This window comes from Alternaria atra, assembly GCF_907166805.1.
Source record: "Alternaria atra isolate CS162 genome assembly, contig: 21, whole genome shotgun sequence".
Lineage (NCBI taxonomy): Eukaryota > Fungi > Ascomycota > Dothideomycetes > Pleosporales > Pleosporaceae > Alternaria > Alternaria atra.
In genome coordinates this window covers 5,010,206-5,035,321 of record NW_025091319.1, presented here as the reverse complement: position 1 = coordinate 5,035,321, position 25,116 = coordinate 5,010,206, and the positions used below count along the sequence as shown (strand labels likewise).

The 25,116-nt window shown below is 51.7% G+C and overlaps 8 protein-coding genes across 8 annotated transcripts; 6 read left to right on the top strand and 2 right to left on the bottom strand.

Annotated features, from left to right (window-relative positions):
• Positions 1–100: 100 nt before the first annotated feature.
• On the top strand, positions 101–1,485 carry ALTATR162_LOCUS2128 (uncharacterized protein; the record flags this gene model as incomplete). Its single annotated transcript, XM_043309730.1, has 2 exons — positions 101–190; positions 241–1,485. The coding sequence occupies 2 exons, from the start codon at positions 101–103 to the stop codon at positions 1,483–1,485; spliced, it is 1,335 nt and encodes a 444-aa protein (XP_043165665.1).
• A 215-nt stretch (positions 1,486–1,700) lies between these two features.
• Positions 1,701–2,364, bottom strand: ALTATR162_LOCUS2127 (uncharacterized protein; the record flags this gene model as incomplete). Its single annotated transcript, XM_043309729.1, has 3 exons — positions 1,701–1,788; positions 1,848–2,108; positions 2,168–2,364. The coding sequence occupies 3 exons, from the start codon at positions 2,362–2,364 to the stop codon at positions 1,701–1,703; spliced, it is 546 nt and encodes a 181-aa protein (XP_043165664.1).
• A 527-nt stretch (positions 2,365–2,891) lies between these two features.
• Positions 2,892–5,486, top strand: ALTATR162_LOCUS2126 (uncharacterized protein; the record flags this gene model as incomplete). The annotated part of the gene is made up of 5 exons (XM_043309728.1): positions 2,892–3,936; positions 3,986–4,165; positions 4,220–4,643; positions 4,699–4,919; positions 4,969–5,486. The coding sequence occupies 5 exons, from the start codon at positions 2,892–2,894 to the stop codon at positions 5,484–5,486; spliced, it is 2,388 nt and encodes a 795-aa protein (XP_043165663.1).
• Positions 5,487–6,778: 1,292 nt separating this feature from the next.
• ALTATR162_LOCUS2125 (uncharacterized protein) lies at positions 6,779–7,768 on the top strand (the record flags this gene model as incomplete). Its single annotated transcript, XM_043309727.1, has 1 exon — positions 6,779–7,768. The coding sequence occupies one exon, from the start codon at positions 6,779–6,781 to the stop codon at positions 7,766–7,768; it is 990 nt and encodes a 329-aa protein (XP_043165662.1).
• Positions 7,769–9,398: 1,630 nt separating this feature from the next.
• ALTATR162_LOCUS2124 (uncharacterized protein) lies at positions 9,399–11,092 on the top strand (the record flags this gene model as incomplete). Its single annotated transcript, XM_043309726.1, has 3 exons — positions 9,399–10,465; positions 10,527–10,658; positions 10,756–11,092. The coding sequence occupies 3 exons, from the start codon at positions 9,399–9,401 to the stop codon at positions 11,090–11,092; spliced, it is 1,536 nt and encodes a 511-aa protein (XP_043165661.1).
• A 1,323-nt stretch (positions 11,093–12,415) lies between these two features.
• ALTATR162_LOCUS2123 (uncharacterized protein) lies at positions 12,416–13,013 on the top strand (the record flags this gene model as incomplete). Its single annotated transcript, XM_043309725.1, has 2 exons — positions 12,416–12,512; positions 12,595–13,013. 2 exons carry the CDS (start codon positions 12,416–12,418, stop codon positions 13,011–13,013), a joined length of 516 nt encoding a protein of 171 aa, XP_043165660.1.
• A 4,969-nt stretch (positions 13,014–17,982) lies between these two features.
• Positions 17,983–19,702, top strand: ALTATR162_LOCUS2122 (uncharacterized protein; the record flags this gene model as incomplete). Its single annotated transcript, XM_043309724.1, has 3 exons — positions 17,983–18,517; positions 18,567–18,916; positions 18,965–19,702. 3 exons carry the CDS (start codon positions 17,983–17,985, stop codon positions 19,700–19,702), a joined length of 1,623 nt encoding a protein of 540 aa, XP_043165659.1.
• A 3,246-nt stretch (positions 19,703–22,948) lies between these two features.
• Positions 22,949–24,542, bottom strand: ALTATR162_LOCUS2121 (uncharacterized protein; the record flags this gene model as incomplete). The annotated part of the gene is made up of 6 exons (XM_043309723.1): positions 22,949–23,674; positions 23,724–23,824; positions 23,887–24,115; positions 24,180–24,298; positions 24,345–24,437; positions 24,491–24,542. The coding sequence occupies 6 exons, from the start codon at positions 24,540–24,542 to the stop codon at positions 22,949–22,951; spliced, it is 1,320 nt and encodes a 439-aa protein (XP_043165658.1).
• Between the last annotated feature and the right edge of the window lie 574 nt (positions 24,543–25,116).

Below are 25,116 nucleotides of genomic sequence, written 5' to 3'. Positions count from 1 at the left end.
GCGCTATCCGCGGGAGCAACTTTAGCCTAACTTTTTTCTAGAGCGACGGTCAACTTTTCTGATCTCAACCTTTTACCAGCAGCACCTCACGCGCGCAAACATGGCCGGACCAAGTGACAAGGCGCGTTTCTACCTCGAGCAGTCGGCGACGGAGCTGAACGAGCTTGAGCGCAAGAAAATCTTCACGCGAGTAAGCTACACGCACATTCGCGCAACGCCATCATCTCTAACGGCCTATAGGAAGAGATCAGCTCCATAGCGAAGAAGCGCTCGGATTTTGAACACATTATCAATGCCAGAGGCTCACACCCTGAAGATTACATGCGATACATCGAATTCGAGAAAAATGTCGACGCACTTCGCCGCAAACGAGTAAAGCGACTCGGGGTACGGTACAAGGGCTCTGGTCAACGAACAATCTACCTTCTCTACAACCGGGCAACGCGCAAATTCTCGGGCGACTTGGTACTGTGGATGCAGTATATCGACTTTGCGCGCAAGGATAAGGCATACAAGAGGCTGAACGACATCTTCACCTCTGTCGCTCGACTCCACCCCACCAAGCCTGACGTATGGATCCTCGCGGCGAATTATTTCATGGATACACAGGCGGACATTACGAATGCGCGAAGCTATATGCAGCGAGGGTTGCGCTTCTGCAAGAACTCCGAAGTCATGTGGCTGCAATATGCAAAGCTGGAGACCATTTACGTTGGCAAGATTGCTGGTCGGAGGAAGATTCTCGGTCTAGACATTGATCGCACCAAGAAGCCGGGCACCGATGAGGACGGGGACGAAGACATGATTGCACTCCCGGTAGTGACCGCGGAGGATGTGAACCCCAGCTTGAAGCAGGATGATGGTGTGGATGAGGTGGCTCTGCAGAACTTGGCGTCTGCGCCAGTACTCACTGGTGCCATTCCGCTGGCAGTCTTCGATTCCGCCATGAAGCAGTTCCAGGGCAAAGCCAAACTCGCGGAGAAATTCTTCGACATGTTTGCCGAGTTTAGTCAGCTAGCCTGCATACCACGCATCTTGCAGCACGTGTTAGATTACCTGCAAGATAACTCTCCACATGCTGTAGAGACCGCCATCTGCAGCTTCCACATGCAGCTGTTTGGCTGTGATCCTGCTGATTCAGAGATTGCCCTTGCATTAAGCAAGGCCCTGGACATGATAAGCTCTACCATTCAGCAACATCCCAATGAGACTGTCAAGGTTTCCGAAGTCGCTGTTCGACGGCTGTTATCTCTGCACCGGCTACTTGCGGATAGCGACTCGTCATTGCAGAAGGCATCGCGAGCAGCACTACGCAAGTACGTACGGGCAATGGAAGACGGTGAAGGCGATAAGGCTGCTAGATTGGCCGAATTGTTGCGGCAGCAAGGAAAGAAAGACGATTCGGAGTTGTTGGCTCAGACAGGCATCAAGTACTGGCCTGCAAACGAAGCGCTCCAGAAATTGTCACCGGCGATGGAAACGTGAAGGATCAAGAGACCTTGGTCAGCAGACAATTGTACCGAGCAGTCCCTGCATGAAGTATTCTTCCTATCTCTTATCGGGTCGAAGGCTATAAGCTACACCGCTACGGCCACACTCGCACTATCGTGAGATGTACTACGATTGAACGGTGGAACCACGTCACCTGCGCGTCAAGCTGATCAATGATGCTGTGGCAGGCCGCTTCCCCGCAGACCGCTTCACTCATCACCCCGGCCTCGCCGCGACGTCTTCTTAGCGCTCTGCTGCTTCTTGCTCTTGATGCGGCGCTCGTTATCGGACTTTTGTCTGGCGCGTTATCAGCTTTCGGGCCGTCGCTAGGGTTGTCGGAATGGACGAGAACATACAAATCCCGGACACGCAGCACCTGTGCTGCCGGCGTCTCGGCGGGCACAGCATCTTGTCCGGCCTGGGCAATGGCTTCGTATAAGCGCTTGTAGCAACTTTGAGCATTGTCACTCTGCTTTCGACTGTCGTCGGCCTGGACTATTATAGTATTTGACCTAGCAGCTACGTAGCGGGAACGTCTAATCTCGCTATGCAAAGCTGCAGGGACATGGTGCAGCAGGGCGTGCAGAGGCACCTTTAAAGTAGCTTTCGAATTGACTCTTTGTGCACATTTTTAGTATAGCGCGACGTTGGAAAAAAAATTAGTCGTGTGGCATACTTGTTCACGTTCTGGCCGCCTGGGCCTGATGATCTGCTGAAGCTCAGTTCGCCTATGCTCTTGAGCGGGATCGTCTCTGCATGAAGCTTCGCGAGCCAGGCTCGCGCAGCCTGGAGCTCGTCGCCAGTGGCACTGCTGGCGTTTCGTCGAGACTGAAACGAGACGAGCGAATGGAAAATAAGAGGTCGAGGCAGCATCACCGGACGCGCAAATTGCTTGCGTTGGACTTTGTCAAGATGAAATCATGTTAGCAACCGCATGTGCACAAGCTAGGGTCAGAATGACCATTTTAAGCACAGGAACGGACGCTAGAAGAGCACTAAAACACATCACGTGTGCGAAGCTTCAGCAGAGAAGATGGAGATTCCAGGCTCTCCTCGGAGTCGACACGGCGCCGTGTCCCCAACATCTGCTGCACCACATTCCCTCTTGCACCTTGCCTGACTGCACCAACATCTCTTGCCACTTTTACGGGACCCGCTTCTCGCTTCCGTGCCTGTGGGCTTTCGCGCGTCTGCCATCCCATCCATCTAACGTCGACCATCATATAGCACCTAGCCAGCCCCGCTATCGGCTTCTTCTTCTTCTCCTTCGTCTTCTAGTGCTCAATCTGCTGCAGCTCTCCAGCCCTTGTCGCGACGGTGCGTTCCGTAGATGCTTTGAGTTGACTCCCCTTTTACCTACGCCTTGTCTGCCAGCTTTGCGCTCTGGCTCCGCAGTCTACATGAGACCCAACTCCAGTCCACCGCAAGAAGCTGAGCACGTACGGCACCAGTCGCTGACGCCGGAGAGCCCGCGTCCGCAAAACGTCCCGTCGCCCGCCAACATTCCCATCCTTGTAGAGCACATGGATGCGAACTATGATCATGTCTCACACAGCAACACCGACTCTGCAGCTCCTTCCGCTTCCCATTTCCTCCAGCAAGCGCACAGCTCCGCCGCGAACGCGACCACGTCTACGCCCTACTTCGCCGATCAATCCTCGACGGCCAATTTCCAGAATATAGGCGCACAGGGTGGAGGACATGACGCGCTGGGGGCTTTCTCTCAGTCGACTGGTTTTGGTGGCAGCATGGGTACGCAGCCGCACGATACCTCTTCAATGCAGAATTTCACCTCACAGCATCAGTCGCGCGCTGCTTCGGCTAGTGACGCGCCGCAGGCGTCTGGTCAAGGTCTTCATTCTGCGTACCCATACTTCCATGACAATGCCTATGCTGCACAGCAAGCGCCCACCCAGTCTGCCCAAGGCGCTCACTACCAGACTGAAGCGCATACTGGCTCCAATGTTGACGTACAAGCCCTGTTGGATTCTCTGACACCTGCTGCGAACAATGCGCCCTCGACTCAATATGCTTCTGCACAAATGTCCACCCAGTCGCCGCAGACTCAACATCATGCCTCGTCGTTGCAGTCGACCACCAACCTCCCTGCGAGACCACCTACCCAAGATAAGCCCGCTACACACCCCAACTATAACCCAAACGATGATATCAGATCCTATCATCCACAGAGTCAGCAAGCACCCAATGCCCAGCAGAGAGGACATGCCTCTCTTCAGTCGGTGAATATGCAGAATCACGACGTCTCGACAACCTCCGGCCATGCTCAGCAGCAGCCGGGTGAACGTAGCGAAACGCCTGACGATGAAGACCAGAGGTGGCCGCCCGAGGTGAATAGAAGATACGAGGAATTCCTGGATCAGGAGAGGAAGTTTGTAACAGAGGGGCAATGGGACCAATTTCCCATGGGCTCGCGTCTTTTCATTGGTGAGATGAGACTGTTTTGGCACGAAGGATGCGCCTAACCTTTTCTTAGGAAACCTCCCCACTGAAAAAGTCACCAAGCGCGACATCTTTCATCGTTTCTACCGCCACGGCAGGCTCGCCCAGATATCAATCAAGCAGGCGTACGGTTTTGTCCAGTTCCTGGACTCGGAATCATGTCGCAGAGCCCTGGATGCCGAACAAGGGCAGGCAGTGCGCGGCAGGAAGATGCGTATGTCAAGCCACATCTCTAAGCCACTGTTGGACGATCGACTAACGATAACAGACCTTGAAATCTCCAAGCCTCAGCGGAACACGAAAAAGATAGAACCACCGAATCCGACACCGCGTCGACGCTCGCGTTCCCCAGATTATACTAGGGGTGGGACGGGACAGGCGCCCAGGGATAATCGCTATGTAGGGCATCCAAACTCCATGTCGCCGAGGGATCGACGCTTTCGCGATCGGGATGATTACCGACCCATGCGATCGCCTTCGCCACGGGCTCCGCCTCGGGGCATCCGATCACGAGATAGGAGCCGCGACAGGTTCGATGCGCGATATCGTAGCCGGTCCAGAACACCACCACGCAGGCACAGAAGTCCGTCTCCACGTCGTGACTATACAGAAGACGGATTGGACCTTCGACGTCGCTTACCCCATGAGGTACCTGACATCCAGATTCTCGTGCTCAACGAGGGACTTCCTCGGTAGGTTCAAGTCGAATATCGCCCGCTTGATGAAATGTTGCTAACACTGTTATAGTGACTTTATTCGCTACGTCGAGGATACTTTCCGCTCACAAAACCTACGTAGTAATGTTCTGATATTGAGTGGTCGATTCCCTGAACCAGCTGTAGTTCGAAGACAAATCCTCGAGGGAGTTCTAGCTATTGTAAGGCTCGATACTACTGGCCTGACCAAGGGTAAGGTCAGCGTCCAGATTTTCGACCGACGTGGCGGTGCCAATAATGTCCAGTTCAACGGTATGATTGTCCATACTTTATATGAGTGACTACTGACTCGTGTTCCCAGAATATGCCGATCTTGACCCTACGACGGCTGGTCTTCTCGTCAACAATGCCAAACAAAGCCAGTCGCGCCCGGTCCTGCCGCCATCATCCTCGTACGGTTTCGGTCAGACTCTGCCACCGCACTTCCCTCAGCCGAGCAACCCTTTCCCATCTCTGCCGACCACTCAGCCTAATATTTCCAATCTCATAGCCTCCCTGGACGGTGCTAGCTTGTCGCAGCTGCTCGGTGCAATGTCCGGCAACAACATACCGCAAAACGCGCAACCCGCACCGAACCAAGGCTTGAATGCTGATCTTGCACGCCTCCTTGCTCAGGTGCCCAGTCCTGTTCAAACCCCCAGTTTCAATGGCCCGGCTCAGCCACATCTTGCGCAGCTGAGCAACCAGTTCCCTGCACTTGCTTCTCTCTTCGCAAACCAGAGCCAGGTCGTCGCTCCGCCAGTGCAGACACCTACCCAGGCTGGCTCCGCACCAGACATGTCTGAAATCATGGCCCAGCTTGCTCAATATCAACGCTGAACCCCATCCCCGTACAGCCAGAATCCTAGATATCAAGCACGACTGTCTCGAAGGTTACCACCAGATAAACCCGACATTACTACAATAACCTATATCATGTATGCCACTCCATCCGTACATGTATCGACATGTTGTATATCCCAACCAACCAAACTCGACTGCGCCATGCACCTAAGTCTCCCTGAAAAAATAGCCTTGTACCTCCCACGAACCAGCTCATCGAAAACACAGTAAACCGGTGGACCCAATGCTCTTCACCTGGCCCCGAATGGTGAATCCCGAAGGCCCTCGCACTCTCATTCCGCGCAGCAACATTATGGAATACCCATGCGACAATTTCCTGGCGACTCCACCATGACCCACGCGACTTATACACTTCCTGGCGACGACTTAGCTCCTGGACCAACATGCGCTGTAAACTCTGGATGAGGCCCTACCTCTATTGTCCCCCTCCATCTGTGGTTTTGCTCCACTCACGTTCATATTTTCTGGCCTGTAACGGCCAGGTCCCTGTATCTTCTACGAATTTCCTTGGTTCCAGTGTATAGTGGCTTCCTGTTTTTATCTGATCTGACTTAGCGTTCTGCGAGGTGTTAATGGGCGCACAAAATCATGCCACGCATTTGTACTTGGGGTTTCTTTCAAGTTCTTAGAGGCAGATTGGCGCTTTGCAACGCTTTCGCATTCTTGTATATATTAACACGAGCAATGCCCAAGGGGTGGGTTTAACGAGGTGAGTGTAGCGTCTATTATAGCATAGACGAGAATATCTCCAGATACTAAGATTAAGCTGCACAACTCAAACCAAGCCTAAATCACGCATCTGTTATAACAGTCATTAGTCAACCAAGTCGAGTTAGCGCAGACACGAGGTGTGATGACATCGTGTTCCGTCCGTGGCACCGCGGACAGGGATCATTCGGACCCAGTTTTTTCTTGAACATGCGAATGAGAAACGTCACCATCAGAAGCAGCCGTCAGCCAACATTTATTCCACGGCTCTATCGCTCAATTGCCAGCGCGCACATGCTATCCTCATGATAATGAAATCACGGCCGATGTTTTCTACGTTTACTATACCGGTGCGATCGCACAGTGTCTTCGCAAACCTTCAATGCCACCGCAGCATCCACATCCGGGCCACGACGCCGGCACTGAGCTGTCAGATATGGCATGATGGGTCCCGGAATACGATAAGAAGGGGAACGCAGGCATATTGGTGGGAGGAACAAACGAGGCGACATGCCTCATCCGCAGCAACGCCGGCGAAGAAGACAGGATACAGCGGAACCATGCCACCACCTCCTGTCAAAACAACCAAAACGAACGTACCTACAAAGCCAACTTCCTCGCCTTCTACAAGAAAACCTCAATCACCCCCCCTCGTTCCCGCGCAGATATCCACCTCGAAGGCCACAACCGTCCCGACCCTGCGAGCGAAGGAGAAGCTAAACCCACCACTTTTCACCTACGCCCCCGAGATATCTGTTCCTGCACGAAACCCAGACGTAAACGTTGTCAAATGGTTATATCGCGCCGGTCGCGCATACCTTACCTTTTACAAAACGGGCATCTCACACGTCCGGCAAACATTGAAACTCGCCAAGACACTGCGCGAAAAGGCTGCTCAAATACCCAACAAAAGCACGAGCGAGGTTCTGACAAGAGCGGAATGGCAGATTGTGCGAAGAAGCAGGTCAGACGCGTTGAGGTTACCGGTATTCGGCCTCTTGGTCTTGTTACTTGGAGAGTGGTTACCACTTGTTGTCATGTACATTACGCCCGTAATTCCAGAGGCGTGCAGGATACCGCAGCAAGTTCAGCGTTCATTACGGAAACTCGAGGATAAGCGGCAAGATCGGTTGAGAAGGATCGCCCTAGATGCCATGCGATTGATGAGTAGGGACCGTCCACCCATTGGCACTGCGACTTCAGCCGCGCCATCCATTTCCCTACCAAAGAGTGGACAGATCATGCCAGTGACCACGAAGAAATGGAACGAGATGACGCTCTTTGAACTGTCACTTACCGCCGCACAACTCGATTGCTACCCTGCGATATTTGACTGGCTGCCTTTGACGGCACCCAAGTTTCTCTTACAACGCAATGTTAGGAAGAAGTTGGAGTACTTGAAAATTGACGATAAGTTGATTGAGAGAGATGGTGGATGGGCAGCTCTTGGCAAGGAGGAGCTCCAAAGGGCTTGTGTGGACAGAGGTCTACCAGTGTTGGGGAAGAGAGAGGATGAGCTCAGGAAGGCGTTGGCGAAGCTCGAGGGGTGATATGGCGTACAATAGCCGTAGAGGTTGTGCGTATGATTACAAGCTTCGATGAAGACGTTTTAGACGATGCTCAAGGGCTAAGATAGACATGTAAACATATTTGTTTTGTCTGCGATATAGATTCAAAGCTACCCAAATATGATACCTCTTACGATGATATGAGTAGCAATACGCGTGCTTTCCTGACGCACATAAGGATTAATTGAGATGACAGCGCACGCGAGAGCTTCTTTACTGGCGTGTAAAACTAATTTAATTCACCCTCGGAGAGCATTTGTGCACGTAGTTGGAAAAGATTGCCCAAGTTCGACACTCACCCGCGTAGCGTTGAGGGAGGTTACTATATTCGGCAAGTTGAGCAAAATTGTCGATTACGGCACTTATGGAGGGGCAGAAAGGAAAGAGCTATCATCGAGGCAAACGAGGGGCATGGCGGGGTGTTTGCAGTGGGATGTAGAATGGAGGGGTGGAGGGGCAAACATTTTTCACTTCGAAAAGATGAGAGTGAGGGGCACGACACGGTTGACTTGCTTTCCCCAACACATCTTCCGGGATTATCCTATTAATCGAACAATGTTGTATGGAATGACGGATGAGTAGTTGCTACATGTGAGGACTGAGTAACTCTGTCGATTAGGAATTCCGGCTCGTTTGGTATATGAGCTGCCGCTCCTCACTGGATCTTGACAGTGAATTCTGGCGCTACCCGGGCAGGCACCCTCCGTTCTCATGCACATGGATTTCGGGCTTGTAAAGGTATGGTACATCTTTTGGAGCTCGTGAGACCTTCCTTTGCGAAAGATAGGGTGATTCGCCTTGAAGGTCTACCGAAGGGAACTTAGTCGGCCTGGATATTGCGTAATAGCTGCCGCGAGGACCTTTGCCAATAGCGATTCCAGTCTTCATCGGAACTCAGCTGAGATATATAGGTTCTTGAATCCTGCTTTCACACTAGCTCTTTCTGCTTCAGAGGTATTTGATTCAAAGCAAAGAAAAGACGTTAAACATAGAACGGCTGTGCTTCACACCACTGATGACTTCCTCGAACCATAGCACCCTCGGCATTAATACTCTCTGTTTTATGTATGACAGCAAAAGAAAAAGTAAGGGGTTCGAACAAGGAACAGGATACAATCACTTGGAAGAATACTGCAGTTTTAATACCTCGGAACGTAGAGTGATCGCGATCATCGACACATGCATAATGCGGGTTGTTTAAGTTACCAAAGTCAGGAGTCTTCCGTTCGAATCTACGAGGAAGACTCCTAGATCGCCTTCCGAGTATCGAAACAAAAACATTGTAGTTGAAGAAAGCAGAGATTGTGGTTGCCGCTGAGATGCCGTTAGTATCATATGACCAATAGGCGGTGTTGGAGACGTGATTACGCTTCGTGCCTCGGCATCTTCCCCAGATGTTCTCTGCAGCAGCTCCACACAAGACGGAGTGCTGCGCGGAGGCGGCTAGCTCATCTTGTAGACCGAGGCCAAACGTCTAGAGACCCGCATAATGTAGTGAAGGGCTGGTTGCCGGTTCTCCTTTCATCCTAAAGTCCCCTAAATCTCTTCTTGCTGTGCATCAGATCGCTCCTTCCTCGTCGGCCTGTCGCATCCCTTTACTCCTACCATTAACATGCCTCACGCCACGCTCACACGCGAGTCGGTCGCTTCGCACAACACACCCGAAGACCTCTGGTGCATCATCGACCACAAAGTCTACGACCTCAGCGATTTCGTCGATGCCCACCCTGGCGGCTCCGTCGTGCTCGAACAAGTAGCTGGCCAAGATGCGACGACGGCATTCTACAACCTACACCGACAGGAGGTCTTGGAGAAGTACCAGGAGCTATGCATCGGCACGATCGAGGGTGAGAAGTCAGAAGTAATTGTCGGAAAGCCTGGCGATCTGAGCCCAGTACCATACGCAGAGCCGTTGTGGTTGCGACCACAATTCAAGAGCCCGTACTTCAAGGAGAGTCACCGGGCACTGCAGAAGGAGGTGCGCAAGTTCGTCGACACACACGTCACCCCTGAGGCACAACAAAAGGAGAAGGATGGTACATACATTAGCCAGGAGTTGATCAATAAGATGGCCGAGAACGACATGCTAGCCATGCGCCTTGGGCCTGGAAAGCATCTTCACGGCAAGAACCTGATGGGTGTGGTCAAGGGCGAGGAGTTTGACTACCTCCATGATCTTATCCAGGCACAGGAAGGTGTGCGCGCAAACGCTCGTGGATTTCAGGACGGCAACATGGCAGGTATGACCATCAGCTTGACAGCCGTCTTGCAGTGGATGCCCGAATCTGAGCTGAAGACGCGAGTGGTCAACGAGGTGTTGACTGGTAAGAAGAAGATGTGCCTAGCCATTACCGAGGCTTTTGCTGGATCGGATGTCGCTGGAATCAGAACTACTGCGACATTGACACCAGACGGCAAGCATTACATTGTACGAGGCACAAAGAAGTGGATCACCAACGGAATGTTCTGCGACTACTTCGTCACAGGCTGCAAGACGGACAAGGGCTTCTCTGTCCTGCTAATTGAACGCGACGAGGCCGTTGAGACCAAGTTGATCAAGACAAGCTACTCCACAACCGCAGGCACTGCATACGTGGAGTTCAACGATGCAAAAGTACCGGTAGATCACCTTCTAGGTGAAGAGCACAAGGGCTTTGTTGTCATCATGAGCAACTTCAAGTAAGTGTCCCTGTACGAACTGCATGTGAAACCTTCACTGATTTGTTATACCCATGTTTAGCCACGAGCGCTTTATGATGGCCTGCGCCGTTATCCGACAATCGCGAACTGTTGTGGAGGAGTGCCTGAAGTGGTGCAATCAGCGAATTGTCTTTGGCAAGAAGCTCATAGAACAACCCGCCATCCGTCAGAAGTGAGTATTGCATCTAAAGATAGTTTCCTTGTTCTACAGGTGCATCCGTCGGATGTGACCTCACCACATTACCTTGCTCGTACTGACACTATCCCAGGCTTGCGAAGATGATCTCACACGTCGAAGCCAATCAAGCGTGGCTAGAATCTATCGCCTACCAAATGACGCACATGTCCTACGCTCAACAATCGAAGCTGCTCGGTGGACCTATCGGTTTGCTCAAGTCGTTTGCCACTCGTTCCGCACACGAGATCGCAGATGAAGCCGTCAACATCTTCGGAGGTCGCGGACTTACTCAAGGTGGAATGGGCCGGGTGATTGAGCAGTTCCATCGCACATATAAGTTCGATGCTATTCTTGGAGGTACCGAAGAGATTTTGGGTGACTTGGGTGTGAGACAGGCAATGAAGGACTTCCCGAAGAGCATGTTGTAGACTCGAGTTGGAAGCGGTGTATGATAGGAGCGTATCAATATCTAGTTAACAAAGGCCATCAGTTCAAACTCAAAAGCCATTCAGAACATTGTGAAACGCTTCTAGAAGCAATGGCAACGTGTCAGGACGGACATAAAGTGTGTGCGGGGAAAGCCCATGTTTGGACGGTGTTTGACCATGCAGGCGTACAAATCGAGTACCAAGGTTCGATTGCACACGGACCCAAGCGGTTGTCGCACAGACGATATGATGGGCATATGATAGCGTGACTCCAGACGATCAACGGCACGTCTTGCATCGACTTGCAGCATTAGACCGTGTGCATATCTCGCAATGAAGTATGTCCAGTCGACAGCGGCAAGCCAATGCTCAACACCAAGGATGACCATTGCAGCGTTTCATGACGATAGTCGTACAGCCTCACACGGCGCATAGCCGTCATGCACGCGCCACGAATCGCAAACACTGGCGCAGGCCGAGCGATGCGCCTCATCCGACACAACAGAATGCCAGACACTGTCGTCCACGTGTTAGACGCCTCAATGCGGCAACAAGCGAGTTGCTGGTATGCAGGCTGCATGAGACACGATCTAGATTGCATATCACAAGTACCAGACAGGAGTGGGTGAGGCATGTCGCCGATACGTGTCACATGCAAAAGGCAAGTCGCGCGAGGGATGATGTGGAAGTATATGCACGACCGTCTTGGGCACGTGAGAAGACTTGGATGTTGCAAAGGCAAGGTCGGCGATGAATGCGGCGTTTTGGAGAATCAAAGGTTGACAATTGTGCTGATGCAAGGCATATGGAATACCATGGAAGATGCTCGGCTAGTGGCAGCCGCCCTGCATCGGGGAGGCAAAGGACGCGCTGCGAACGCATGTCGGCTCGAGTCGTGTGCAGCGCAGCGCAGCGCAGTGCCATCGGTCGGACCAAGGCACCAGTGATAGCATGGGGGCTTTACTTAAGAAGCGGTCTGCGTCACCTTTACCTACTTGATCCTCATCTGTCACTACTACCTACTACCTATTACTTACCACCTACCACCTACTGCTGTTGAACCTTCCCGGAGGCAATTCACTCTTAGTCATACCACTCGCCCTACTCTCTCCTGCTTATATAGTCCTGGGTTTTCCGCCTTCCTTGCTCTCTACTTGCTCTCTACTTGCTCTCTACTTGCTCAACTATCTCCGTCATCTAGCCGGTCAATTCGCCGCGCCGCAGCGTCATCACCACTCGCCGACCACGCCATCATCATCATCACCAGCCTCACACGCTCTCTCCGCACTACACCCATCCACAGCTCTTTCCGCAACCGCCACTATGCGCCGCTCGTCAAGCATCAGCAGCATCAGCTCATCCAGCTCTGAGTCGGAGGAGACGATGCAGATCTTCGTCAAGACTGTCTCCGGCAGCAACAGTGAGTCGTTCCCGCCATGGTTCCGAGGCTCGGAACCGGCTGCATCATCAAGTCACAAGAAATAGCTAACACTGTTTACCAGCAATCCCCCTTACAATCCCTTCGAATACATCTATAAGCACTCTCCGCTCTCTCCTCGCCCTCCGAACCAACCTCTCCACACCCTCCGATCTGCGCATAGTCCACGCCGGCAAGCATCTCGCCTCATCCGACACCACCTTGGCTGATTACGCCATCGGCCCCAACTCGACTCTCCACCTCGCACTCCCACTCCGCGGCGGCATGCCCCCGAAGAAGATCCGCTGTTCCTTCAAGGACTGCAAAGACCGCGCGCAACCCATTGTCGGCGACTGCGGCTTCTGCCAGGGTAGGCACTGCAGTCGTCATCGCATGCTCGAGGATCACAAGTGTGAGGGCCTGGAGAACTGCAAGAAGGAGAGCCATGACCGAAATGCGGATAAGCTGAACAGCGAGCGCACCGTTGCCATCAAGGGTGTTTAGATGAAGGGTGGGATATGCATGGCGCATGCCCAGAGATGATATCACCTTGAGCGATTTGGCGATGAGCCATCTGCAGCTCTGCTTTCCATGCGCTGGAGCAATGGCGCTGGGAGCTTCTTTCTTGACTCTTGCTGCTTGTGATTTTGAAGACGGGAAAGTAATTTTTTCCCCCGGAGCATGGCGTTATGAGGACAGCGTCTAGCGAATTTGTATTTGTAGCTAGAGGAATGGCAGCCATCCATATTCGACGATGCGCCTTCTCTTGCCGTGATGCGATATTCTGTCATGTGCCACAGACTATGCAGTTCACATCTTCGAGCCTGATTTAAGAATCGACAAGCAGATAACCACAAGAGAAGCCTTGTCTTTCTCTTGGTTTGGATTAGATCACATCACGGCTGTGTACCACACGGTGAAATGCTTGCCTGCATCTACAATCACCTGCAAAGCTAGAAACGATATGGCGGATAAAATTCTTCCCAGTCGTGACAAAACAAGCCAGTAGGATAGAAAGATGACAAATAGCGAAATCGGAAAAGACAAAAAAAAAGGTTCAATGGTACGATTGCTTGGCAGAATAGCAACTACATACCTATCTAAGCAGCCATGACAGTTTGATTTCTCCTCGGAGCATAATCTTGGTACTACCATATAGCATGGCTTGTTGTTGGTGTCTTGTCTGTGTATGTTTTGTTGTTGGTCCGAGATGTCTCGGGTCCCCTCAACGACTTCTTCTCTTGCTTGCAAATACTGTGACGCGCGTACGAGTACTGCCGCGCCGAAAGTATGGCGGGGTCTGTATTGTCAATATCCAACGAAAATCAGGATACAACGTGTGAAGCGAGAATGGAACTATTGAAAATAGGCAGTTGGGATTCGACTCTTTCATGGATATTGGTTGGTACGCTGAAGGGAGAGTAGTATTGCAGTGTGAACTTTCCCGGATGCGCCCGGGTGGAGGCGCAGGTGCTTCCCGGGTCTGATGGGAAACATTCGATGATGGGGAGAAAAAGATCAAGACGAATGAACTTGAGAGAGGATTGGAATAGTTGCGTAGGCCAGGAAAGAAAAGATACTAGTGTCAGGTTTCGCAATATGTAACTGCTGTTTCAACAAGGTTGTTTTGTCTAAAATTGTGTCGAAAAGACCTCACTGCAGAACTTGTTTGCCTCTGTTGACATCTGGAATACGAGAAGAGCGGAAGTAAACCATTATTACACCAAGCGCCGAGCGTTGTTTAAGTGTTGATTGGGTATCGCCTAAGCGCTGTCTAGCAGGTGTTTGGGTGTTATCCAGACGCCGTGCCAAGTATGTCATGGAAAATGGGTTCTGTCGCTGACAGAGTAAAGAGATCATGCTTACTCCTGGAACGTTTGATTGCGACAAGACCGCACCTACCTATAGTGAGCCCAAATTTATATTTGTTGAACTCACGGTACCCTGGGAGGCCGCGCTCCGACACTCTGATGGTGAACGTGCGAGACGCTCCTTGCTTGTTGCCCGTTGCCTTGCAGTGCCTTGGGTACCGAAACATATGGGAAAAGCACAGCGACGCCCAACAGGAGGCCTGCGCGTGCACGTCTGCGCAGTCATGATTGACTGAACGGACATCTCTTTGTGAGTCACGAATTCTTGTCGCATATGAAACCCCTTTTCGTATGCGACTCGAAACCCAGCGCCACAGGCTGGGCTGGGCTTTCCGCTCCGCCTGAGGCCAACACATACAAAGTGCAGGTTCGACTCGAAATGATCTCTGACATGGAATGCGGCGGCTGTCGGTCTTGGTTGCCGTCTTGTCGTTTCCAAGTCGGAGCGGTTGCCGGAGCTCTAACAACGTGGCGAGTCGGCCCTGCCCAGTTGCGCCCAGCAGACGACAAGAAGGATCTGAGACGGGTATCGCAGTGCTTCGCCATAATATCATCTCTTTTGTTTCAACGTCTTCCGCTCTCCGCCCCGCCCTGGCGGCTGTCGCTTCGAATCCGTGACTTCATGGGTGCGGGATCGCGTCTCGGAGTTGCACCTCTAAGTGGCCTGATGTTGACACACGGAAACTGCACGCCTCCACAAGGGTTCGTTCTTTGTGGCGTTCCGCTCGTATTTGCTTGTTTCTTCCACAGCGCTATCAGTGACTGTGAAAACAGAGTTTCAGGGGCTCTGTTCTGTGTGGTTCGGAGGTTCGGAGTGGATGGAAATGTTTCTTGGGTGAGTTTTCTTCCCCAGGGCAATACTTGGCATCGTCGTGAGCGCCAGCGGGACTACCGAGATGATAACTGATGAGCCCTCAACTCACCACGAGATGAACTAACACACATCAGGTGGACTAGTTTCTGCGATGATACAACACAACTTCCAAAATCTTAACAACTTGGCTCGCGCTGACTTACTACTATTCAACAAGACTGCGGATGGGCGCGCTCCCGCAAATCACGATGGAGAAGCAAACTGACCATGTTCGGATGTCGCTGACGATACCAGGCGATTGATGCCATTAATCGCACCCTATAGAAATCTCCGAGTATCTAACCGTGGAACTGCGATCGAAGCCCAAACGCCGCACCCGCTGTCACAGCTGCTCATCGGACGATACACGGAGGCCTTAACCGGCCAATCCAGAAGGTCATCCTTCGAAGGCTAAATCACGACATGGTTCCGCTGTGCGGACTGACTGCGGCAGCATGTATGTGGCATCGCAAAGTAGCATGCATGACGATATCCACTGCTCAACGTCCGGCGCCGGAATAACTTCGTTACAATCGTTAGAACGTTGGACAAGTCCCCGGTTTTCAAAGGGTCCTCCTCCCCATGGGACTATTGTGGAACACTTGTGACGTAGCTGATGGAGTCCGCGGGACCCCAGCGTGTGCCTCGCCGCCATCATCACAGGAAACTGACTAGCCGTCACAACGGAGGAATGAAGCCGCCAGCTGACCGCTACCGTGGCAAGCCTCAGCTCTGATGGTTAGTCACTCAGACGACTACGAAGACTCAGGCAAGATAACGTTCTCTTTTGTGTTTGGTATCTGTGTAAAGTGTAGTGCAGTTCTGCGCGGGATGCTTCTTTGTTTCTTCTCGGCTCTTGACACTTCCCGACAGGGGAGATCGGCACGGACCTAGGAAGATATCGGGCTTGGACTTGTTTCCAGATCAGATTAGAAATAGCGTCTGGTGCTCGTCTCGACGCTCGATCGGGTTGATACTGTGCGAGGGCTTCCTGAACGCGTAATTGCCCGGCCGACAATGAGCCTTGGCAGAGCAAACTCTCTGAAGGTAGCGTCGCTGATCTCCAGCCCTAACTCCCCTCCACCATCTTACCCCAACACACTCCATGCTCGTTCAGAATGTTCGAGTCCACTTTCCGCGCGTCGTCCGTCAACAAAAAAATCGCATCTTAGCTGGCGGCCAAGCACTGACATAGGTGTGCGTCGCTAGACGGGTCATTGCAATGCAGGGTGATGAATCTCCTGCAGCCACAACCGCACTCTCCGATACAATTCGCAACATGATACGTTTCCTTGGGAGCGTATCTTCGCTGCGGCGGGAAGAACAAAGCATCAACGCCAACGTGGGTGTTGATGCTTGGCGGAGCGCCCTAGCCGTCGATCTCTGGGCATACGAAGCGGCTGTGGCTGTGTTGAAACTGAAGATAACGAAGCAACGAACCGCACCGGCCCGCTGATCTTGTTACGCCGCCAAATTTAGCGTGACTTCTCTGTCATGTACTCAAGATATTGCGGGTGACACTCGACCCTCCTCCACAGTCGCTTCGCATGTGTAGTGTCGAAACCCTCGATGGGCTTGCGCGTCTTCATCCAGATTATCGGCCGTCGCATCCGCTCTGATCCAGAGACTGCCCAGACTTGTATAAGTCTCAGCAGTAGTACTGCGAGAGTACTCATCATTGACCCTTGCAATATAACTGAGCCGGCCAAGGCGGAATGTGTACATCACTACTCGAGCACATTCTTGGCACACCGACCCAATCGAGCCTCATCACTCATCATATCTCCCGCTGACACTCTGCCAAGCGTCGAGGGCCCGCTCCGCTATTTTATACAACCTTGTTAGACGCATCAACCCCTATCATCGTCTACCGAATGTCTATGCTTACCGGCAACTTCGTTTTGGTGGAACAAGCCAAGACTGCACAGCCTATGAGCAATATCGATATCCACACACGCGATCGTGGGATAGGAGATGCGTGGCCCATGTACCATGGTAGTCTTGCCCAGTGCGGTCCAGTACCATCCATTGTTACGCACGTTGAACAAAAAGAGGTGGCAACGTCCAAGTATGTAACAGGTGAGGTCACTAGCAGTCGAAGGGAATCTTTCTGGGAGGCGACATGGTTGGCATGTTTTCACGACAACGAGTGAGCGTGGGGAAGTCCAAACGCAAGATGCGCCGGAGATTCTACCACCGCCGATCGCTGTTCCACCGGATTAACGCGCCGCACTAACCTTTGGGCCGCAGGACGTCTGAAGTCTCTAACGGAGTAATGAAGTATACCCTGCTACCGGCGAGTTCAGAAGCCCGTATTGCCTTGGCTCCTCTTGGTCTTGCACCCATGCGTTGCTTGTGCCCTGCGGCATCCATTCCCCATTACACGGCCGGTTTGACTACCACGTCACTATGGGAGAAGGTAGCCACAATCTACATGGGGGTTACGCGCGTGCTTAGCAAGAGTGGAGCCGTAAAAGAACCCTCTATCAACCCAAGCCTTAGGCTTGTTCCCCAGTTCCGTGACTGTTTGCACATGAGTACCGTACTTATACCCCCATCCCCGCCGCTTTGACAGTTGTTCGATTCCGTACCATACCATCACCAGTGCGTCCCTTTGAGCGCACCCCCTCCAACACGTGCTATCTGTGTTGAGCATCTTATCACGCCATACGTCAAACACTTTCCCAGATAACTGATTGCTCCTGCCCCCTTCACCTTACGGTACCCACATACAGCAACCACTGCCACCATGCCGCCTACACGTTCTACCTACAAAGAGAGTCGGAAGTACAGCGAAGGAACGCTGCCACTCTCCGAAGCACCAACCGCAACCAATTCCATGCGGGACGAATCACCACACTCCAGTCTCGACACCCTTGACGAGCCTAACTGGCCGCAATCATGGCGTGCCTACGCATGCTTGCTGGGCTGCTTCTTCCTCATGTTCAACTCGTGGGGACTCGTCAACGCCTACGGCACCTGGTCTTCGTACTACGTTGGCCACTCACTTCGAGGTGTTGATCAACTCGAACTGAATCTGATCGGTTCGACACAGTCTTTCATTGTGCTTCTGCTCTCGAATGTCGTTGGACGACTCTTGGATGCAGGACACTCTCGCAAAGTGATCGGCTGTGGCACTTTCCTTGTACCCTTTGGTCTTTTCATGCTCTCTGTTGCACATCCCAGCGACGTTGAGGCTCTTGGAAGCTTCGGCCCAATCTGGGCAACTCAGGGCCTCGTAGTGGGTCTGGGTATGGGTACCTTCTTCGTTTCCAGCTCTCAAGGTGAGAAATGATCATCACTCCATACTGATTCCTGCTAACTCCATTATAGTTGCTTCAACTTGGTTTCCAAAGCGCAGGGGTCTTGCTGTAGGCTATGTCGCTTGCGGTGCCAGTGTAGCAGGCGTGATCTACCCCAGCATGCTCCGCTATCTGATCCAATCGGTTGGCTTCAACAACGCTGTGCGCTATGTTGCGACTCTCACCTCGGTGACGTGCATCTACTCCTTCATCTTCTGCACACCAGACCCTGCCCACGAGCACCATGAGCCAAAGAGCTGGGGCAAGCTCAGGACTTGGTTCGATACTGAAGCCTTCAAGAACAAGGCCTGGTGCTGGTTCACAGCTGCCGTTGCGTTCATGTTCTTTGGCTTCTACCCGGTCTTCTTCAACCTTGAAGAGGTCAGTACTCCTGTCCTGCCAACCATACCAGTAACTAATATTGTCTAGTGGGCATCAGTGCGTGGCTTTGGCACTCGCGATCGGACTGGCTCAGCAGCGAGCCCGGGTGAAACGAACGACAAACCACTCCAAACCTTCTGGCTCCTAGTCATCATGAACGGAGCCTCAACTGTCGGACGGATGCTCCTTGCGCACTTCTCGGACAAGGTCGGGGCCCTCAACATGCATATCGGCTCTCAGTTCACCGCGTCAATGCTCACACTGATCCTCTGGACATTGGCTGGATCAGAGGCTGATGCAATCGCTTTCTGCGTAGTGTTCGGTATCTTCTCTGGTATGGTCATTGGTCTCCCTCCCGCGTCCATTGGCAACATTCTTCAATGCTCCTACACCGCGCCAGGCACGAGACACTTCGCAAAGAAGAAGCTTGGCCACTGGACTGGTATGATGTACACATTCGCTGCCATCCCTGCCCTCACAGGCCCTGTCATTGCCGGCCATCTCATTACACAGTACAACACCTACATCACTGTTCAGATGTGGTCCGGTGCTAACCTGATGCTCTCGTGTATCTGCATGGGCGTCTCGCGATGGTACCTGCCGTGCGATAACGGCGAGCATGCGAAGGAGGCAATCGTGCGCAGGCTGAGCAAGGCCGAGACATCCGAGAAGCGTAGGGCCAGTGAACCCAACTCGTCACCTGACCCACTATCACAAGCCCCCACTCGGGTGCCCTCACCGCGTGCGTCTTCTGACGACATCAGCGACGCCGGCCGGATGGTTTAAGAGCGTCTCATTCATGGAACGGTTCTTTTTTCTCTTTTCCTTGATTGTACTTTTTGCGAGGCGTCTGGTGCATCCCTTTACGAAGTCATGACTGCTTGCACGAAGTTTCTTGTTAGCACGTAGAGGTTCATGATTTCTTGCTTTGGGCTCCTCCTATATCCAGCTGTGTTTTCGGTAGCCTATTCTACTTAGGTTTTCTTTATGGAGGACATCGAGGGTTCCCAATGACCGAAACTTTCCGTCTCGGATTACTTTTCCAGACAAACGTAGGCGCAGGGCGCTCCCTGCCGATCATGGGTTGAGCATCAGTTTACGGTTTATAACACTAAGAGTCAAAAAACTTTGATGATACTTCTACTTCAATTCCTCACTTGCAAATGTGAAGTGACTGTATGAGCGTGATGCTCCCGCGATGAAAGTCGTATCCGCGACTTCCGCGCAACATTCTGCAGCTCGCTCGATCACCCTCACATACCACTTCATACCGCGGCATCCAGGCTCTCGGGCTGCAAGTGCCCCACGGACAAGAATAATTTATATATTATGCGCACATATCACGAGTCCATGACCAAGTTCCGTCACAATGGTTCAAATTGATCACTGTTCTGGCTCGGCACGGCAGTTTGGGCTTCCACAACGCACGTCCCGCAGATCTTAGATTTGTAGTATGAAGATCGTAATTTTCGGTTTCATCGATATGCAGAAGCTTTGTTTTGCGTTCTGGGTAACCGATGCTAGAGTGGTTCGGTAGAAAAGAAGGCCGGCATGCGTCAATGTCCGAGTGTCCGAGTTATTTGGTGTCGGGTTGAGGACGCCGTTTGTCAACGGGCATCTTCGCAGTAAAACGGCTTGGCTGCTGTCTTCTATCGAAGACATGTACGTGTCATATCATCGTCGTCAATTTTCTTTGTCTCGTGTTTACGATTCCGTCTACCTAGTCAAAATCTTCTACCACTTCCGATGTACGAATGCACCTAGCACCAAGCACTTCGATCTTTCTTAATCACATATGCCTGGCATTCACTGCGATAGCTATAATTTCTTAATCAGCAAGTTCAAAAATCTATGCGCATGATTTTCTGACTAGGCAGTGTTGTGTTTGGGCAACGATGTGCGATCTTCGTTGTTTCCGTGGTACCGAACGTTGATACCGTAGGCGCGGTGACACATAATTGACCACTGATCATCTTTGTTTGAGAAGCGCAGGTTCCATGGTAGAAAAGCTTTTGGAATAGTGTAAAGCTACATACTTTCCGATTTGTAAAGATGCATGCGGTATGCTTACGCTCAAAAGCCTGGAGACAGTATATTGGTAATTGCGCATCCATCTTGCCTCCTTCTCACTGTGGCAGTACCCGCTACGACTCTGATTGTATAGCACAGGCTTTCCGTCTCAAACTCAATCCGAGCCTGATAGTCCTCGTTGGGCTAAGCAATAAAAACAGTCAAGCCAGCTTAGAATGCCAGCATCGAATTTCAAGGCAGATGCTTCGCTGCGGCAATGTTGTGGGGATGCCGGCAGTACCTTGCGCGCATATACATATCCATAGCTATATTGTTCCACCAATTGCGGTTTGTCTTATGTGTGCTAACGCAATAGATAAATCCCAGGCAAGAGGCTCGAAAAGCAGCCTCAACATCTTGTATATATTAAGAGGTCACCCCTGCATTATTACAACAGTCAGACCCCCTCCAGTGCAAGATCTGATCCAAAAGCCTGGGCCGAGATTCCAGTTACTTGGCATTTGGAGCCGATGCATACGATTATATGGTTCATGATTTCGATGCTGAGCGGTGTGATCATCTGTGCGTTGCAGTGGTTTTGCTACTAGGTGATGCAGTACTCTCCGCGGACCCGTGCAACGGTGCAGCGGGTGTAAAGAGAAGAAAAGTAACCGGAAGATGCGGAATCGGTCAAGTCCAGGGCAGGATGAGGGAGCTTTTGCTGTGGGACACAAGAAGCGCGTCGTGGCGAGCGATGTAACGGGGTAGGTTGGGGGAGTTACATGCTTAGGTGGTCGTGGCGGTTTCAGCGGAAGTCACCATAATAATCTCAACTAATGCGTCTGAAGATAGATGAGAGTCACGTTAGATCTCTGGGGTAAGTCTAGTATGCTGTTGATCAACATCACGATGCCAGATGCCACTTTGGTGTGGTTATCCACTTGGCATTTTGGCAGAATGAAAAGCGAACCAGTCTTCTAGGTATCGCAAAGGCCCTAGCAACACTTCCAAGGCTCCCTAAAAAGGCGGTTATGATGAAACAGGGTAACTTGCGCACTTTTTGACGTCTCCACAAGTCCACATGCATACTCAGCCACCACCGTAACGCCCAAACCAGAAACGACATGCCCACCATCATAAGGGAGCAATAAGCAAGCCGTAGCCCAAACAAGCGATACAAAAATCCCTCGTTCCGTCCTGACTTTCCTTCCTAGCCTTAGTACCCACACTAATAGCGGCTGTGGCTCATCTACATAGCGGGAAGCCAAGCAATCCGCTCGTCTTGTCGCGGCACCTTCTGTGGTGCGCGCGGGGCCAGGGTTCTTATGGTACGTAGATTAACTAGTGTCGGTGGGAGATTTATGTCCGGTGGGCGTTGTACGTGCGTAAGTGGGTGGTACCACACGTATTAGCGCATGTAAGTGGTAGGTGGCGTCTGATATGTGCCGCTTGGGGAGCAGGTACATGATGTCGATGTACATCGTTCCAAGTAGCGCGGCAAGCTTGGTAGCATTGCGCCATGTCGATCTCTATAGTGAGAACAGGTGTACAGTCTAGATCGGATTCGCATTTGGGCTCGACCACGGTCATATGACTAGGAAACATCTGGGTGCCACATATGCAGTAAGATATCGACATCATGGCTTGGCTATGCAGAGTTTGTGGCTCAACAATTGTTCCGACCAAGACTTCAATTTGTTTATGTAGGTGCTATGGTCGGCCACGCAAGCGGACAGTGACGACAATTTGAGGGCATGCATTAGAAACAAAGGCAGACCGGTAACAGCGGCCCGTCTCCGGAAGACATCGCGATGGCCGTAGAATGAAACCAAATACATCATCGGTGACAAGAACGCTAGACGTGCCCAGAACTCCAACCATGAAAAGTGTAAGTACGAGATGCCCACTGACGCGTCGATATCTGAAACCGCCGATAAGGGACATCGCCAGACTCCGTGCAACCACTGAATGACAACCACAAGACGCCTGTCGCTTAACATAGCCTCAGAACATTCCGATGCGTTATTGCGCCACCTTCGACATACTCGGCGTTTGTACGCCAGGTTGTGCAGTGTGCCCTGCGATCTCCATGACGCTGGTTGAGCTCTCGCTGTTACCTTGCACAGTCATGCCTAGCGCTCGTCGTGCGTACTCCTTTTGACCATTCGCCACATGGTCGACGAGGGAGTGCGTGGTACCGTTACCATTGGTCGAGCCGTGTTCCACGGTGGCAGCTGGAGGCTGTAACCATTGCACACTGGTACATCGGTTCACAAGTCGTACGGTGGTCTCGTCAACGGGTGCGAAATGGTTACCACTTGTGACGAGAAGATGAAGGAGTCGCAGTAGTTCATCACGCTTGTAGTGCGGTGGCTTGCCGATTTGGCTGTGCATGAGTATTGGATGTAGAACTCGGAGATAGGTATGTCGTAATGCGTTTGCAGCGGCCGAATCATGGGGTAAATCTATAAGGTTTCGTAGGATGACGTCGACTAGGACATGAAGATCGTTGGTGTAAAAGTATTCGGCCGTAGAAGGATTACCGAAGAGAAGGTAAAGCACTTTGAGGATTAAAAGCTGAAGGGAGGTCTCCGACTCGCGGTTCAGAAGAAGAATCAAGTTGCATCCGAAAGTCTTGTAGGTCATGCCATGGGTCGAGATAGCTTTGATAACCCGGTTCGTTATGCCAGGCCGTCCATCGCTATGACGGCTAGTCGACGCTACAAGGTACTGCTCGTTCAAAACCAACTGTTTTCAAGTCAGCTTGATAATTGGTAGCATATATGAGTAGACATACCAAAACGCGTATTACGGGATAGTGATATGAATCGTCGGCATCGTCGGAAGCACCTTCTATGATCTCCAGCAAGTAGATGATAAAGGCGTCGTTCACCGCAGCTACACAGCAAGCGTCAGTAGTGGCTTCAGGAAACAGAAAGAAAAATGTGTTTTTATCATACCAAAGTCGTCCCATGTCAATCGCTGAACTCGTGAAGATTCATAAAGCAGTTGGAGGAGTAGTTGATGCAAAGCAGTATCTTCTTGTACACTCGACGTCTGTACCAATTCGACAAGTCTGGCAAAGGTGCCCTCCGAGTGCATCATCTCAAAGACATCATCGTCTTTGCTATTGCGACCATCGTATAGGAGAAACGCGGTCACTATATGAAGGGTAGGGTTATCATCTTCCTATCGTGTTCATCAGCCTCACGCTCAGCCAGCGACTATGTGCACCAGGCATCGCCCAACGTACCTGCAAGAGGCAATATATTATCTGTCGCCGTACATATTCCTTATTCGAAGCGAAGAGTTCGCCCTCGAGCATGCGAAAAATGCATTTCGCAACGCTGAAGTCGGTTTGGAGGTATTCGGCTGTTCGTGGTCAACGTTGGTCACGGCAGAGGTCGAAGATGCGTACATCTATAATTCGTAGTAACATTAAGGAAGGATCGTAGGGAGTTATCGATTATCTCGTGCTGGTGACAGCGTGTCGAGACTATATCGTCGAGTTCTGTGTAGCGTGTTAGTCGAGGCTGTTGGTGGGGGTTCCGAAGACTCTCTCACCATCCCAGAACTGTTGCTCATTCTCGAGATCATACGAGACCTCAAATGCCATATCGTAGTCGCGGGTCTCTTACAACAATCATCCTCTCCAGCGACGAGGGCTGCGGAGGGCTGTGCAGAGAGGCGCAAACTGTTCGTTGTCGGAGCGTTGATGCGAACAACTGACCATCGAGACGCCGGAGATTCACCGGCGTTAGCTAGTGCGTCACCGATACTGCTTTGGGTATAGGGTAGTCTATTGTTACACACGCACTGGCAGCTGCATTCAAAGATGTGAACGCGATGAAGTACCTCTTTACAGTCCAGGTTTAATGGTAGTGCCTTCGTTTTCTCTGTTCAATATCTGGAAATGAACATATGCCCCGGAGACCCACCGACAACCACCAAACGCGGTGACACGTCAGACGCTCCAGCGAAACACCCAAAAGCTATCACAATCACTACCCACCAGAGCACAGATTCAATGACAAGCGCGAGAGCCGCTCAACCATGATTCACATGGTGCATTACTGAGAGCAATGGAATACCAACAAAGTAAAAGTCTACGAGCATCTCTAGATTGAATGAATGTGTTGATGTTTAGCTCAGAAACATGAGCTCCTCGGCATTGATGAGATGTCAAATCC